Below are 17,755 nucleotides of genomic sequence, written 5' to 3'. Positions count from 1 at the left end.
ATTCTCTAAATTAAATCATGGCTACGTTAATATTGGTGTCTAAAGATATATTCTCCAAATTAAATGCATGTAGCCATGATTTAATTTGAGTCATATAAAATAAATGAAGTTGAGAAAAGTGTACATGAATTATATAGATGAAACTTTGAAATCCTAGACTTTAGTTATAATCGTTTAAGTACCAATTATTTTTCTCGCTTTATTTTCATTAGTTATAAATTTCACTAAAAATAAATATTAAATTATTATTGTTCTAGTTGTTAAGTCATTTTAAATTGAGTAGAAATTAAATTAGTCTTTGTGGATACGACCTTACTTAGCACTATACTATTCATTGAATATTAAGTAGGAAATTAATTTGTTGATTTGAAATACGATTTATAACGATATTGGCATTAACCAATCATTTGCACTCAATGACAAATATAAAAGGACTACTTCATTATGAGCAAATATAAAAGGACTACTTCATTATGAGTAAACAAGTTTTCCCATTGAACAAATAGAACAAACTTTACATTCAAACAAGTTTTGCATTCTCATTAAATACATAGAACAAATACATGTTCAATCAAGTTTTGTATTCCCATGAGCCAACATAATTAACAAAAAGAATACACATCCAGTATGTGCCCTTACAAAATATATACTTGTAGACTTGTAAAGTCTACGACACCTAGACGCATAATGATCCCCAATAGGCTAACATACAAAATATACATTTTTCCACATCAAGTATATTGGGGATCAATCAAAAAAGTAAGTCCTAAACTTTTTGATCACTTTTCTTCAAGCTGATAAAGCAACCATTCCTTTCGCCTTTCCATACGCAACCCCATGAATACCCTTGCTTTCTTTTCATCCTCTAGGAAATCCAAAGCGTGCATGAAAGTACGATTGTCAAGATCAGGAATGGCTTCTAATTCAACAATCAACTTTGCTTCAGATGATGGTTCAAAATTAGGTGTTGCAATTTCTTTCTTCTTGTTTGCTATTTCAGTAAATGTTGTTGCCATTCCCTGAATGGCTTCTACCACCATACCCTCTCCATTGCTTTTAGGTTGCGGTTTTTTAGTATTGTGAAGGTTTGGCGTCATCTTTGGTCGTCTCTTTTTTAGTTGGGCACAACCTTCAAACTCACTGTCTAAATTTATCAGTTTTAGAGTACCTTTACCCAAATAATCAGAGTCAAGTCGACTTTGGGACCCCTCTCCATTCAGATTTTCTCCAATCATATTCCCCGCATCTTTCAGAATATGTTTTCCATGGTTCTTAACTCACTAGGTGCATGACTATATTGCCCACTAGGCCCACCATCACCAAATATTATGCATAAGTCCTCATATCCTGTAATAAACTTAGTTCTCCAAATTCCGAAATCCGGGTGTGCCTGCATATATGTGGACATATATAATTCTCTAGTGAATCATGGTTCTTTTGGAAGACAATAAGTTCTTAAAGTAAAGTAAGAAAATCACCTTGACATAATCATCCTAAACTTGGTCATCATCGACATAAACTATTTCTCTATCATTGTCCCAACCAAATACACTTTGATCAATTAAAGTTTTTATAGCACTATGGTTCTTCTTCAATGCTCTATAGTGATTTTTAAAATTTTCCATATCATAATTATATTCATACCAAATTCAGTTTTGAACTGCTCCATTATACACTTCCAAGAATGTCTACTAAATTGGCCATCAAGGTATTGTCCATCATGCACTTGTGCCACCATAAACTTCATAAACCTTTTATCCATTGAAGGCGTCCACACTGTCCTCCTACTACTTTGGCCTTTTACATTATGTGTCTCTTTCTCCATTGTTTCTAAGTTAGAAGGATAATAATTCAGTGCGTGGTCGAGTGGTGCAAAGAGTATAACCCAAGTTAGTTGAAAGACAATATATGATATAGATGGTTCAAAGACAATATCATACAGATACAATATTATAGCTAAAAGTAGACATCAAGTTTGTTAGAAAAACAAATGAATGCAACATGCCATCACTAGGAGAAATGTACGAGCTAACTAGGCACAATAATCTTGTTTAGAAAAGAATGAAACAAAATGCTACAAGAGAAATGTACAAGCTAACTAGTGTTATCGAAAAGCTTAAACTTTCAACAAATTGCTCAAACTTTTAATAAAAGAAACACCATAACAGGAAATTTGTAACACACATATTTTTTGCTTTGCAACAGTTTTTTACCGTTGGTAAGTCGCCTACGGTTTTTAAGCGTTGGGAATGTTGTTAAGTGTTGCTTAAATTCACATAAATTTCAAGAATTAATTTCTAACGCTTAAAACCGTGTGATAAGTGTTAGAAATCCAAAAAACCAAAACAACTTTGAAATTTCAAAAATAGGGAAACAAAAAAGAAATCACTCTCGTATGTCGAAATAAAAACCCTCTCTTTCTCTCTCATAGCGCTACCAATGTTAGGGTTTTATTATCTTTTCTCTCACTGCTCTGCTCGATTTTCAAACTTTAACTACCAAATTTTGAAACTTTAAGAGACCAACGTTATTAATTTGTTACGCTTATGCATCTGGGTTTTAGATTTAATGAAAAGTCTTTAATGGCGTTTGATATTATCTTGACTGAACTAGATTCAAGTTGATATTGGAGGTGTAGGGAGTTTCTTGGGTCTCCGATCTACATGTTCAAGAGTCAACTTTCCTGGATATCAAGCACTTTACAAGGTTTTTACTTTTTACTTGCTTTTTTTCCCCTGTTTCATGTTCATTACCTTAAAAAGTTTGTTCACTTTGAGCTTAAAAAATAAAGCTTGATGTTCTTTTGGTACATGATTGCACTTTGTCATGTTCTAATAGTCCTAGATTTACCAAGATGACTGCAAAAATTTATTGTTGCTACATGCTAGACTGTTTTCATGGTTAGTACTTGAAGACCCATTTTCATGTCTTACACAAATGTCTAGGATGTTTAGCGGCAAGCCTTAATATAGTTCAATTATCCTTCCAACTCAAGGTAGTTTTGTACAGTAGTTTCTTTTCCCCAACAATTGCATTTGTTAAATCCTATTACTTTAATTGTTACTCAACTTCATTTCGTCAATGTTATTAGGACAAAGAAGCTGCTGCCCTAGGGTCTAATGAGAAGGAAGGAGACGCTCGTGAGGAGGCTTTTGAAGTTCTTTGTAAACTGAAGGTAACGATGAGTATCTTGATTGGTATATCAGTATATGCACCACATGTTTAAGAGAATTATATGACCTCTCTTACTTATTAGGTGCATTGTGCTCGTCTCTTAAGTAGTTACATTCTTTTATGATTGCCGATCTTTATTTTCTTTTCTATTGTCACTATCATTTTTTCGTTTCCTCATAAAGGAGATTCATTGCAACTTGGTAAAGTGGATCTCAAGGAACACTCCACTCAGCCTCCGTCATGGTACAATGAGGGATTATTGGTGCGTCCCATTTTCTTGCTATGTATGTTGATTGCTACGACATCTATTTAGGTTTTAGCATCTTAAATTGGAAAAGTGACTATGGAATCTCTTATTTTTGCTGATCGTACTTGTCACTTCTCCTGCTATGCTGAAAGGTTAAAAAACTTGAAGAACTTGGGATTGGAAGGCCTTCTACATATGCAAGCACTATTAAAGTTCTCAAGGTATTCTTGAAGTGTGTAATTGGTCATGTTATCATTCTTCTATTTGAATTCAATTATAATTTGAATAAATAAATTAAGTTACTTCCAAATAATATTTCCAACCCCTGTCTGTCTGTGCATAAATTCTATATTGAAGTGTCTAAGTAGTAATATTACGAATATTTGTTTCGATTATGGAGTTATGTGATTATCTAGTCTAAGAGATTTATGTGCTATACTGCTAGTGCATTAGTTGAACTTGAGAGTAATCTTATATTCATATCTAGGAATGTCTCAGAGATGATGTCTGCTTTTTGAATATTTTGCCTCGTTGTCATATACTGTATGTTTTGAATATTTCAGCTTTGTCTCTACTATTTTTGGATACTTCTAGGAAAGTCATCTTCGCTAAGCTTAATAGTATCATCTACTTCGGGTTTAGATGAAAATTTGATGCCATTTTCTTGTGATATCAAGACAAAAACTATGCAACGATAAAAAGTCGAATTCTACATCCAGAATTCCGTGGTCATATGGTATGTTCTGCCTTTGATTAGTACCTTTCCCTTCATTGTGTCCTTTGGGCCAAGCCTTTCTTAAGTGGATCTTTTGTGATATTCAGGTGTCAGCTTTTCTTGCCCACCATTTCTCTGAGGTGACAGACTATAGTTTTACTGCCAATATGGAAACAAAGGTATGTATTTAATACCTTTAGATCATTTCATGTTACAATCATGCTTTTGTAAAGTGATGACTTGAATCTTATAAAAGTGTTTCTAGTATCAGGTAAAATGGTAAAACTTCATTGCTTTGAATACCTTAAATGATGCTTGATGGGGTTACTCTATCTTTATCTCTTGATGTTCTTATTTTGTTGCATTTATTGAATTGCTATTGGATTGTAAGTATTATAAATGGTTAGTGAATTTTAAACTGTATGTAATTTGGCTGATAATGAGTTAAATGCATGAGTGATTGTAATTTGGCTGATAATCAAGAGAACCTTATACAAGTATATTATATAGTTCCTTGGAAAATAGACATGTTTGAGTGATTGTAAGAGCTATGGTCAAGCCTTATATCCTTTCTGAGTTTCTATGCTTACTGTGTACCTTTTCTTGATCTTAATATGTCATATAAAATATTTTTCTTCACATATATTTATGTTGGAAATGATATGAGATGAATTCTTTGTTATTTCTGAAATGGATTTTTTGAAAAACACTTGAGAGATGAAATTTAACTGGTTTATATAGCATATTTTTGAGAAAAGGCTCGAAATCGGTTCCCACCTTCACCAGGGAAGAGGGATTTAAAGGTTGAAAATAATAAAAGTTGTGCTAATTTGAGTTGTTCATTGCAGTGCTCCCCCACCTCCTCTCCACGCAGGGGCATTTTGTCAAGGTGTTGTGACCATGCGATGTGATTTTTCAACCTGTAGTTCTTGCCATGTCTCTCTTCTAGTGTCGGGCAGCGTTCAAACTTGTTTTGATGATCAGGTAATAAACAGTTATAATGAACAGGCTGATCAATATACCTAATATATAGGCAGTTATTTTGTATTGAAATTACATGTGAATCTATTGTCATTAAATAATTTCAGCAATTGGAGAATAATATAAAAAACGAACTTCTCAAGAAAAGTCAGCTAGTCCATGCATTGCCAATCCGTGGTGAAAGCAATAGATCTCTGTCTGTACCTAGAACATCTTCTTCAATAGCTTGGAGGATGGAAAAGTTACCACATGAACTGCTACGAAAAACGTTGTTGCTACAACGAATGCGAGACTAGAAGCTGTGAAAGAAGTCAGATCTGATGAAGTTAAGGAAGTGAAGAAAAAGAAGGAAGAAGATGAAGTGAAAGAAGATGAAGATGGTGAGTCAGGTGTTGACAACACTTGTACAATTTCTATTTCTTCTGAGATTATTTCTGCGGATTCAAGCATTGAGCACCAGTAATAATATGTTTGTTTTAATTCCTTTTTTGCTATGTTTTAGGCTGTTGAGTGGTGGAATGTTGTTATATATATTATTTGACCTCAACTGTTTGGTATTTACAAATCAGTGAAGAATATATCATTTAAAAATATTTGTTAGCAAAAATAGGTACATTTAAGAGATGTTTTTTCTGATATTTAAAAATATTTGTGCGATAAATAGATTTAATGTGAAATTTGACGACTTGGAAGTATCTTGCACTAATCTATTGTTTATGAACCTAGAGATTGAGATGAATCTCTATTGTAGCTCATTTGGTGATTTCTTGGTTTCAAGAAGCTTTGTTGGAGTGCGTGGTCTGTTTATAGAACTTGGTTGCTGCTTCTCAAGTTGTAATAACTCAATCTGCTTATAAAAAATGTTCATTGTTTCTGTTAGCGGATTTTTCTCTTGTCCAGCAGATACTCCCATGTAAAGTTCTGCCTCTTGTGTGTTTTACTTGTTACTTTTAAATCTTACATCTTTTTGGATCCTTTATGTGCTACACCAACAGATACAGCTGATAATGTATTGTTGCAACCCACAATATTTTTAAATTCCTTTGGAATTCATTATACTCTTATATGGTTTTGCACTTTATTCATGTTTCTCAGATATGTGAATTATAACATGTAATTTAAGTTTCTTAACACTGTAGAGCTCCAATTAATTCCTTTTGAGCTTCCATTTATTGGGAAGTACATAAGCACACAAGTTTATTGTGCATTTATTGTGCATATTTGACTAAGTACACAAGCACATAAGTTTTGTTTCATTCATAACTTGCACAGTTGCACTAGTACATACATAGCTAGTCATGGGATGAATACTTTATATATATATTACGGAGCAATGGAGCACATGACCCTCATTGTTCTTTATGACCTGCTATACTAACTCTACAAGGATGCGCGGCTCGACCACGTGTCAATGTCTTCACAATTTATCATTATTTGTTGACTTTTTAGGTTTGGTTTTTTCTATTGGTGGACTACTCGGTATCTGAGTTTGCATTGTGCTTAAGAAATTTAAAACAGGTTAGACAAATCTTTCGTACAACTCTTTCTTACCTTTTTTTTTATCTACAATTTCTCTGCCCCATTTATCTCCGTGTTTGAAACTAATGTCTTGATGACTAAATGTTTCTAGTTGGGTGTCATGGTTAGAGAATCCACATTATTTGCTCTATATATTATCATTGGACACAAGTGTTTGTTTGAAAATTTGAATTTCACTTGGTACAAAGTAGGTCGACCTGCTCTATACATTGTTATGTTCCGACCCCGCCTTTTTAGAGTTATGTTGGGTCCATGGCTTGCTAGTACATGTTGATGCATGACAATATTTTTGAACAGTCCTAGGTTTATAGAAATGGTGCTTTTGTTTATATATAAAGTGTTTCAAAGCCTTTTAGAATAGCTAGATAGATCATTTTGTTGTCGTTCAATGTGTTATTCAGTGTGTTGTGTAGGGTATCAATTTGATAGAGGGAAAAGCAAGAAGCAGACCAAAATAATTGCTCCCCAATCAAATGATCATGCTCACCTCAAGCTCTTCGTCAAGGTAAAAGTTTAAAATTCCACCATCCATTTTCTCATTTGTTCAACTTCTTACTTTCTTTAGGTGGATTTTTCAAATATTTAATTAATTGCACGAGTTTAATTAGTACTATTGTATTTCTAAGTTCATTATTTGTTTTGTGAATTTTTAGAAATTAGATGGACTTTGTGGAGCCGCACTAGGATTTATAGCGAGTGAAGCCATCACCAATACTTGGTATTGCAATGATTCGAGATTGCTTGGAAAATCTTATTGAATATGTTACCTTTATTTGTAAATATGAATTTGTAACTCTTAGAAAATATTTTGAAGTTATATTGCATACATGGTTTAACGAATATATCCTATTTTTTTTTCAGTCTTTTACTTGTGTTTGCGATTATTTACTTGTCAAATGGTATGAAAAGGCAATGGGGACTTTATCATGGAATTGAGATATTTGTTTCAATATGGAAATGAGATGTTTGTTTCAATATAGAACAAGTAGTGTTATTTTTGCAGGTTAAGTGCGTCATAATAAAATGGGGCAGGTTTAGCTAGTTGCTACAAAATATGAGATTTTTTTTTATTTGTAACCCATCAGCAACGGTTCATAACCGTTACAAATTTAAAAACGTTGCTAAAATTTTGTACGAAATAGGCATAAACAAGCGTTACAAATAATATTTGCAACGCTTAAAAACTGTTGGAAAGTTTTTCTTATAATGGTTAATAAGCGTTGGAAATTTCTGTTTGCAACGCTTATTAACCGTTGCAAATATTTCCAACACTTTATCCACGCCATATTTGCAATGTTTAAAATGCGTTGCAAAAATTATTAGCAACGGTTTTTTGCCGTTGCAAATAGCTTGTTATGGTGTAGTGCGAATATAACGTGTGATGATTGCAAAAAAGTGATGGATTTCAAGGGGGGAATTTGTGTTTTCAATTTACCAACATTCCTTAAATTTTGAAACCCTTTTATATTGTCAAACTCACACTTCCATTACCAATGTTACTGAAATATAAAAGTAAGAGAGAGAAGACATACTTGAGTTTGGATCAAAAGACGTTAAGGTGGAGAGATCAATGGATAAAAATGGTGGGAGCGAGTTGGTAGGTCGTTTCTTCACTTCTCTTTCGCGGTCATTTTTTTTTTTCTCATGGTTTTTCTCATTTATTTTCTTGTTTGCAGGTTTTCTAACTTAATCTGTAGATTGAAATCCAATGCTCCACAAGGGGTACCATTATATATGCTTTTGTGGTTGGGCCAACCACCTAGTTGCCTACGATCTACCGAATTGGGCCCAAAATATAAGAACCAAACATAAAAACCTGGATAGTGCACCCTAACTCATGTACAGGTTGGCCCATACATGCTACCAAACAGGGCTTAAGTGAGTGTGTATTGAAAACTTGAAACAATAAATGACCCAGATCTATACTATATTATATGCGGCATGGGAGAGCCAACAACTAACAAGCCGTGGTAAATACGTTAATTTGCACCATTTTGTATTTTATTTTTGGGTTTTTTTTTTCTCTCTCTCTCTCTATTGAGGGCCCCACACAAACAATAAATGACCCAGATCTATACTATATTATATGCGGCATGGGAGAGCCAACAACTAACAAGCCGTGGTAAATATGTTAATTTACCATTTTTTATTTTATTTTTGGGTTTTCTCTCTCTCTCTCTCTATTGAGGGCCCCACACATTTTTTTAATATATTATATTTTTTTTATTTAATTCACCACACATTGATATAAAATGATTATTTCATTCGATTGTAATTGTATGTGAAGAAAAACCATTTTTAAGGTTGTTAGCTATACTTTTAAATTAGTTAACATTTTAAATACCATAAAAACTATGCATTTCACTAACTATAAATGAATGTTATGATTTTTTATATAATTTATTTCTAAGAAGTTTATGTATTGTGTGTAGTTTTCAGGTACACATTAAATTACCTGGAGACGAATACATTAAATTCATAAAGAAATCATATCTTTTTTTCGATCAGCAATAGATAGTGCAACAAAATTCTTCTGATAAAGAGAAGATTAATCGTGGGGAGAAGATCAATCGTGGGTTTTTCAGCCCGGGGGTTTTTCTTTTGGGTAAATTTTTTATACCTAGTAGTAATAGTAGTTATGCAACAAGTTGTTATGCAAGTCCTTTCTGAATGGCAAATCCTATCCTTCTAAATATAAACTTGTTAGAACTAGTTGTCATTACGTTACTATCTATAACTTTCTGCAACCTCTTTAAGAACTCAACAGATTGTTGTGCCAAGAAACCGAAAGTGTCAAAAATGAATGAAATGAAACAGTGCTAGTTAGCCCTACAAACATCCTCGTGTTTCTCAATCTTCCCTGCCGCTCTATTAGCTGCTTCTCCCACCTTAAAGACTCCATTCCCAAGCCATACCAACGGAGAGGCTCCAGTTACATCAACACACGTATGCTTCCTTTCAGACCAATTGTAGATCAATACATCCGTAGGCCGAAGCGTCGATCTTTCCTCATTTGGATTAGTGAGAAAATTGACAGAAACCTCATTCTTCACTTGTACCCCAGCCCTCCAAAATGCATCACATAAAATGTCTCTGACAATCAATCATGTCGGTATTTTAAACCTAGACAATGTCTACAATGTGTTGCATGGTCTCCGAAAGCATCCAATCTACTCTATCTGCAAACATGGCATAGACCACTGTCAGAGTACAAAAGAATCATGAGACGGTACTGGAGAATAGAACGATACTCCACCGGCAACATACGATGTGTCCAAGTCCCTCCAGCTCCATTGGAATATAAAGTAGAAAATCTTTTGTGTGTTCTGACTACAAGCATCCCATGACTGCCTTTTGACGAGCAGATAATTAATCAAACTCCCTCTCAAGACCAACAACAATCTTACAATATAACGCTTCTGCCATAACTTTTTGTGGTTTTGAGGGGACGGTAACATTCACAGCCATAAAATTTAGGTCAAAATCGGGCAGACAGAGACTCAATGCAGTGCTAGCAACATCAAGAATCTCATCCAAAGGCACTAGACCACAACTCCTAAGAATGTGGTTTTGAAGCTCAGAAGTCTGAAAACGAGAGACCACAAAAGCAAATGTAGAGACATCAGTGGCACAATAAATACCTAACCTACCCACACGTAATGGGAATATTGATAATTAAACGCCACTGCAAATCACCAAAGTCAGGATCATCAAAAACCATAATACCCTGGAGAATACTGCGGAGATGTCGATCAAAAGTCTTAGCTACCTCTTTAAAAAGGCATGGTGGGCAAGTACAAATCGCGAAAACTAACTTAGAAAGCCCAACACAAGCTCATAAGAGCGCTAACTCACATTGTGAATCTTCCAATACAACTAAACAGTCCATCAAAGTCATAGTCTTTTCAATACGCTTGCGGGAAAGACCCATGACAAAAGATGAATCAGTGCTAACTACACCTCCAAGCAACCTGTCTCCTTGCTAAGGATAGGACAAATTTGAAGGAAAAGGCTGGGAGTAAAGTGGTGTGGATCCGGTGATGGCCAAAATATTTTAGTTTTAGCCACATTAAGAACTATCTCGTAAAAAGGTTTTTATTTTTTTTTCCTTCGGGTTATGATACGTAATTGGATACACATGGGAGAACTCTATCCACATGGGTGATCTCTGTTTTGGTAAAATGCCACCTAGGGCAGAGACCTTCCATATCAGTTCTACTATGCCTTTAATATAGAGAAGATGTGGTGATTGCATGGTCCCAGAAAAGTAAATAGACAAATTGGTTCAAAAGTCATTTATAGGCCAAAGCCCATAAGAAGACTGCGAACAAAAAAAGGACGCTTTAGTCAATTCAAATCAACCAAAATAGAACAAATTTGTCTAACACATAACACGGTAGTAGTAGTAGTAGCAGTAGCAGTACGCAGTGGCAGAGTCAAGAACTCGGGTGAGCGTTAGCCCAATTAAGATACCAATCACTTCACTAATTAATGGATGAAAAGAAAAACACAATTTCTGGTATTTTTATTTTCACTAACATGTATCAAATAGATATAATTAACTTTTGATTGGAGTATATTATTGAATTTCATTAGGATGATCAACTTTTATTTATAAAGGTAATCTCATAGCTCATTTGTGAGATGGGCAGAGTAGCCATTGAAGCTAGGGCAAAATGTACAATTATCATAGATTATATATATAGCGCTCACCATAATAATTTTGAAAAAACAAGATTTTTTTTTTTTCAAATTCTATGTAAATACGTAGGCTTAGCCGCTTATGGGAGGTAAGGGATCAGAAATTAGTCTACCATTGAGACTTTGAAAAGGAATTTGGTGGTATTTTTTAAGGGTTTTTCTTAGGGCTAAAACATTGAGACTAATTCATATACCAAATTGTAACAAATAATTTTTCTGTGAGACTAGCCAATAGAATTCGACAAAGGCACACGTCTGGAAAACACTCTCAATCGCTAATTTTACACTAGGCAATGTCAATGTTTACCATTAAACATGTTCTCAAAAAACAAATAGTTATAATGGGCCACGTAAAACAGACACATAGACACATAGCTAGCTAAAGGGCAAAGTATGGAAGTGGTCACAAAAACCGAAAGACCAACTAAAAATACAAAAGTCAAAGTGATTGGTTGAAGGAATGATAACACATTTATACGGTATGGTTTTTTGTTTTACTATCAAAATTTAAGGGGTGAGCCAGGGCGTACCCTGCCACCTGGCTCCACCACTAGCAGTACGTAGTAGCATCAGTAGTAGTAGTGGTAGTAGTAGTAATTAGGAATTAAAATTAGCGATATTCTACCCGGAGAAGAACAGACACACTCACATGAATGTTTGTTCTTGCATGATGTCCTGCCCAACATACTTGTTGTGAATAGTATGCGGAAACAACGTTAACCACAACAAATAGATCAATCCTACACAAAGATCAATCCTTCTCACTAGACAAGACTTCAACACCCTCCAAAGTAATCCCAACACTTCTCAATATCAAATAAACAAGTATCTAAAGTAAAACAATTAATGTAAAGGAAGAACAAACCACAAGACGAGATATATCGTGGTTCGGCAATTTGCCTACGTCCACACTGCGAGTTCCAAGCTTTACTAGATGTCCAGAGTAATAGATTACAAGTCTCTCAATTCACTCACAAAGAATGAACACTCAACTCACACAGAATTACTCTCTTATAATCTCTCTCTTTCTTGGTTTTGGTTAAGTTAGGTTTATACAGAAAAAACCTATATTTATACTATTTCAGAAAACTTCCGAAATAAGTCAAATTCGTGCTGAAATACGGTGGAGCGCGGGTCACTACTAAAAAAATGGCCTTTAATGACAGCTTTTTGCTATCATGATATACTTGTGATGACAACTTTTCGCTGAAGTAAAAACTGTCATTATTGGGGGTGTCATAAAAAGTGTTCCAAAACCGTCATTAAGTTTATGACAGTTATTAGAAAGCTGTCTTAGAAGCTCCTGCTATCATGACATATTTATTTGAAACCGTATTTGAAACCGTCAAAATAGGGACGAGCTATTATGTCACATGGAGCGAAACCATCATTACTGACAAGCAAATGCGTCAAGAAATAAAGCAAGGTTTCAAACACTTGTTCTAGAACTGTCATAATTTGTTAGTGAAGCTGTCATAACTTTTATTGGCGCACCTGACATTGAAGAATTTATTATTATTTTTTTCTCCGCCAACTACATCAATACATTTTGTACCACTTCTATACTGCCTCTAAAATTTGATAAACTATAAAAACCTGTATGTAAAAAAACAACAATACAAAAACTTCAAAAGGATCTTTAACGTGTAAATAATGAACCTCAATATGGAAACTTCAACCATATATATATAATCATTCAAAAAAATTGGTATTACAAGATTTCTTCACCAAGAAAAATAAGAGCTTATTAAGTACTAGTTGAAGATATCTAAAACACTCAAAATTCGTCTCAATAGAACCCTAATTACAATAATTTGAACACTTCAACAAAAGTTGTAATCAAACTTTATCTTCAACAAAATGAGCGAGCTGCCAAGGTCTAAAATATAGTCCTTCCTTTATCAAAGCCAACATTGTCCAACCTAATAAACAAAGTGAATAAAGTAAATATTAGTAAATTTGTCTAATAAAGTAAACCGATTATATTCATATATTAAAACAAAAATACAAATCAGCTAATCTTAAGCTAGTACACGTAAACACTTTAGCAAGTAAGTTTAGGTCAAGGGTATAGTAAAGAAAGCAATAAGTGTGCACATCAAGTCAAGAACTAGGACATAGAGAATGGGAAGACATCTTGAGCCAAAGCAAAAGTAAGGACCAAGCTAAAGTACTTGAATAAGTCCTATGTAGATGAGAGAAATAACATCTTTGATGAAATTAAATGAAGCTTAATACATGTGCAACTACAAGTTCGATATATAGATGTCAGATTCTTCACCTGGGTGGCACCACACGAATAGCATTGGAATTCCTATGCTATACAAAAGTAACCAAACTATAGATATAATTAGGACAACACCCTCATAATGGATGTGTACAAACTGAAAACATGCTATAGATTTCAAACAAAGAAAATTGCTAGGGAGACCATAGTAGACAAGCCTAAGAGGAATGTGGCAGTATAAAATTTTGTTACCAACTACTTAATCCACAAATAAAGAAAACCTAGAAGATTAGCGGAAAAACACAAACAAAAAGAAAAAAACCAAAACCAAAAACCCAAAGGAAACCAGATGAAGAAAACCAAATATAAAAAGGACTCAAAGCGTACATGATATTCAAGCATACATAGTGAACTAAAAACCAATTTTCAATCCACATAGTATATACAATTAAATATGATATGAAAATTGCAAGTAATGAATCTTTATCTCTCGATTCTTCAAATAGTACCACTTAACCAGCAAAAGCAGTCTACTGACACTTCAAAAGCAGTCTTACCAACACTTTTAATTATTTAAAGTAAAGATTAATGTTGTAGCTAAATATCATGTTGACTTCATTAACGAAAGGAGCCTCTTCTAGTGTGCATGTGGGTTCAATAACTAATCAAGTGTTAAGGATAAAGTATTAAAGGAAGCTTATATCTCACCACTTGACATACGGGAGGTTGCTTCTTTCCTTTCACCGTTATTCCTATTCGAATGGACCTAACCTAGCAATAAGAAAGGGGTGGGGGTATGAGATGATGAGATGATAGTTCAGAATGATTTAAAATAAGAGAAGTATATGGAGGAACAATGCATACCGTTGGTGATGAGACTAGAACACATCTGTAGATAAATGCGAAGTTCAAGAGATGTTTTCCAGCAAATTAAGGGAAGAAGCAAGGCATGACATATGGCCTGGCAATAAGCCCATGCTGGACCCAACTCCTAAGAAACAAGGCATGACATACAGGCATACGGCCATTCACAACTAGCAAACTGAACTTTATCCAAAGGCATTGAGAAATAAATTAAATGAGTCAACATTAGACGATGTCAAGGGTTGGCAACCAAGCAAGTGCAAGAATACACTCGGCTAAACCCATCTATGATCTCCTGTTCTATTTTACTACCTATCATAATGAATAGGGGTACCAAAAGGAAAATTTTACAATAAAACTTTCATGAAGAGGCTATCTATTTCAAATAGTCACACCCACGGGAGGTCCAGCCAAGAACATATTTTGTGCTCTGGTATATGGCATCCTAGAAACACTTTAACAGTAAGCCTTGACTAAAGGCGTTCTGCACACTTAAAAAGGTTTTACAAAAGCTCGCTGAGTAAGCTCTGATATAACCAGATTGCTCAATGAAAACCCCATCTGACCATTTTATCAACATCTGCCGCCCACAAACAAAGAACCCCCCAAGTGTTGAAATAATTTTAAACTACTACATATAATATTAGAATCAGCAACTAAACAACGATATAAGCATTTTAATTACGCATTAACGCAACACCTCACTTTTTTGAAATCAAAGTTTCGATAAAAATACAAACTTTTCAACCAATACGTTCAAGTTAGGGATAACAAGATTCAGAATACGAAAACATTAATAAAAAACACTGAAAAATATAAGAAGATGGAAATGAAATTAAAACTTACTTGTTCTCAATAAGTCATGCAAAAATAAAGCCTTTAAGTTCCATGTCGAGTTCGAGCGAAAATCTTCATTTTTCTCAATCGATTCAATTGGTTTCAAAATGGCAGGGAGAGAGAGAGAGAGGTGCGGCACAGCAGGGCTGAAAAGTTCATCTGTTTTTCAGTTTTTTTTCGTTATATTTGCTCTGAAAACTACCTTGACCCTATTTTTCTTTTCTTTTCATTTTTGGCGAGACTGTTTAAGTTACCAAAAAAAACAATGATCGTTTAGAAGCTGCCGGTTTTGCCAATCACGTCATTAAATTTTATGACACCTCTCTTAATTACGTCCAAATTTGGGCAAAACTGTCAAGAAATTGTTAAGTATTTTGTTTTCTTATATTGCTAATTTGACTGTTTAAGAAAACCCGTCATATATTTTCTTGACGCATGTGTCACATACGTCAGAGTGTTGTAACAACTGTCATAAATATATCACTAGGACACATATCTTGATGGTTTTCAACAAAGCCGTCAAGATAGAAAAAAAATAGTCGTCATAATATGTCCTTTTTTTAGTAGTGGGTCGCGCCCTCGACCAGGCAAAGTCGAGCGCGGGTCGCGCCTTGGTCGTGCCAAAAGTACTGGAGGTTGCCAAAGGCATGAGCGCGGGTCTCGCCTTGTCCAGGCAAAAATAGAGCGCGGGTCGCGCCCTTAACACCAAAGAGAAAAAACACCCTTTTTCTCTACATTCTCACTACTAAAAAAAAAGGCATATTATGACGCATGCTTTTCATCTATCTTGACGGTTTTCATAGGTATTTTGGTAAAAAATTTATGACGGCTGTTGTAACATTATGTCGGGTATAACATAAGTGTCAAGAAAATATGATGGTTTTATGACGGTTGTTGCAATATTATGTCACGTATAACACAAACGTCAAGAAAATATGATGGTTTTATGACGGCTGTTGCAATATTATGTCGCGTATAACACAAACGTCAAGAAAATTTGATAATTTGTTGACGGGTTTCCTAAAACAGTCAAGCCATCAATATAATAAACCAAAGTACTTAAAAAAAATTTGACGGTTTTGTCCAATTTTGACGTAACCAAGACAGGTGTCATAATAATTTATGACGTACTTAGCGAAACCATCAGCTAAAATAGTTCTATTTTTTATGAGAGTAAAGATAGATCCATCAAGAATTATTTTGACGGGTTCTAGCACTACCGATAACTCCCGAAGTTCCTAAACCGTCAATACAATTTGCTGGTTAACATTTTATTAAGGGACCCTTAAATTAGTGTTTCTATTTTATAGTCAAGCGTTAAGAGTGGTCAAGGCATCATGAGAAATACCCAAGAAGAAAAAGTGAAAAACTTATGGGTTGCTGGTGTGTTTAATGGAAGCGTCAACAACTCAAGGCTCGGGAGTTAAGCGTCAACAATCTAGACTTGAGCATGTCTCAGGAAAAACAAAAGTAAACCAAAAAAAGAGAAAAAGCGTCAAGGGCTCTATTTTTCCCTTACTTATAATGCGAACAAGTAAGTTTTCTTTTTCATCTTCTTATTTTTCACTATGAAAAAAAAAGGCGCCTCATTTTCTTCTTGGAATGTCACCATTTTCTTTTGGACGAATCTTTTTTTGCCTCTCATCTCATATGGCCATGGAGAAAAGGTGCCTCCTTTTCTCTCAAATTCTGGTTTTAATTGGTTATCAGTACTGAATTTTTGTTCGGGTTTTTGACAGATTGAAACGATAGCAGTGGAAGGCTTTGGATCGATCAAGGTATCCCTCCATATATGTCTTAATTTCTCTAACCCTTTTCATTTCATTTCCTGCTAATTGGCGTGGGTTTTCCTGATTTCCCCCTTTAATGAATTTAGTTTTACTGACCGTAAATTTGATGATCTCTAATATTGTTATTATATTTTGGAAGCAAAGCTTGATGAGGAGAGGGAAAAACTAGAACACCGGGTGTTTCGATCCGAAAAGTAGAAGTTTAAGCGAAACCAAGGAGTAGCAACGGTTATCACTCTCTCAATCTATCATCAGGTTCGAATTAAGCCTGTATGTTTTTATTTCAATTGGCAGCTTTGACTTCTAAAAAGTCTTCATGAAAATGAATACCGACCGTTTGATTAAATTTCTGAAAGAAATTAACCTTTTAAAGGCTTGGTCACAAGTTCAAAAGAAAGAAGGGTGAAAGCCTAAAGTATGTCAGACGAGGGGAAAGTGAAAAATAGACGCGTAGACAAATCATAAGTTCGGTAAAAAGATTGCAAACCTGAGACTCACAAGTTCTTCCAGATGAAATCATCTGCTGTTTCTTCAAAGTCTTATCTCCTTGTACATCACTTGTCTTTCTTGCGTCAGCAGGTTTGTATATCATTTCCTTTTTAATCCTTATTTGTGATAAATCTAGTTGGGCAATTTTGGTTTTGGTTATAGTTTCGAACCATATATTATAATAGTCCATG

General features: G+C 34.5%; 1 protein-coding gene and 1 long non-coding RNA gene across 9 annotated transcripts; one reads left to right on the top strand and one right to left on the bottom strand.

Moving 5' to 3' along the window:
* The first annotated feature begins 2,357 nt into the window (after positions 1 to 2,357).
* LOC147518320 (uncharacterized) lies at positions 2,358 to 7,496 on the top strand. Of its 7 annotated transcripts, none has more exons than XR_015211760.1 (9): positions 2,358 to 2,706; positions 3,092 to 3,175; positions 3,357 to 3,458; positions 3,574 to 3,642; positions 4,099 to 4,157; positions 4,244 to 4,315; positions 4,985 to 5,120; positions 5,225 to 7,161; positions 7,310 to 7,496. XR_015211760.1 is itself a non-coding variant. In XM_086590185.1 (8 exons), exons 1-6 carry the CDS (start codon positions 2,898 to 2,900, stop codon positions 4,273 to 4,275), a joined length of 327 nt encoding a protein of 108 aa, XP_086446311.1. In that variant the 5' UTR covers positions 2,737 to 2,897; the 3' UTR covers positions 4,276 to 4,315; positions 4,985 to 5,120; positions 5,225 to 5,708. The 7 variants fall into 7 exon arrangements, 2 of the variants coding, with proteins under 2 accessions (XP_086446311.1, XP_086446310.1); XR_015211759.1 differs by having other exon boundaries at positions 2,359 to 2,706; positions 3,357 to 3,436; XR_015211758.1 differs by having other exon boundaries at positions 2,360 to 2,706; positions 3,985 to 4,157.
* Positions 7,497 to 13,029: 5,533 nt separating this feature from the next.
* Positions 13,030 to 15,515, bottom strand: LOC147518319 (uncharacterized). Of its 2 annotated transcripts, none has more exons than XR_015214040.1 (4): positions 15,295 to 15,515; positions 14,449 to 14,631; positions 14,293 to 14,355; positions 13,030 to 13,279 (listed from the first exon to the last, which is right to left on the bottom strand). It is a non-coding gene; the product is annotated as an uncharacterized LOC147518319 (long non-coding RNA). The 2 variants fall into 2 exon arrangements; XR_015214039.1 differs by having other exon boundaries at positions 14,449 to 14,626.
* Positions 15,516 to 17,755: the final 2,240 nt, after the last annotated feature.

Source organism: Coptis chinensis, chromosome 2, assembly GCF_015680905.1.
Source record: "Coptis chinensis isolate HL-2020 chromosome 2, ASM1568090v1, whole genome shotgun sequence".
NCBI lineage: Eukaryota > Viridiplantae > Streptophyta > Magnoliopsida > Ranunculales > Ranunculaceae > Coptis > Coptis chinensis.
Note: the sequence above shows the minus strand (reverse complement) of the source record. Positions and strands in the feature narration are given on the sequence as shown.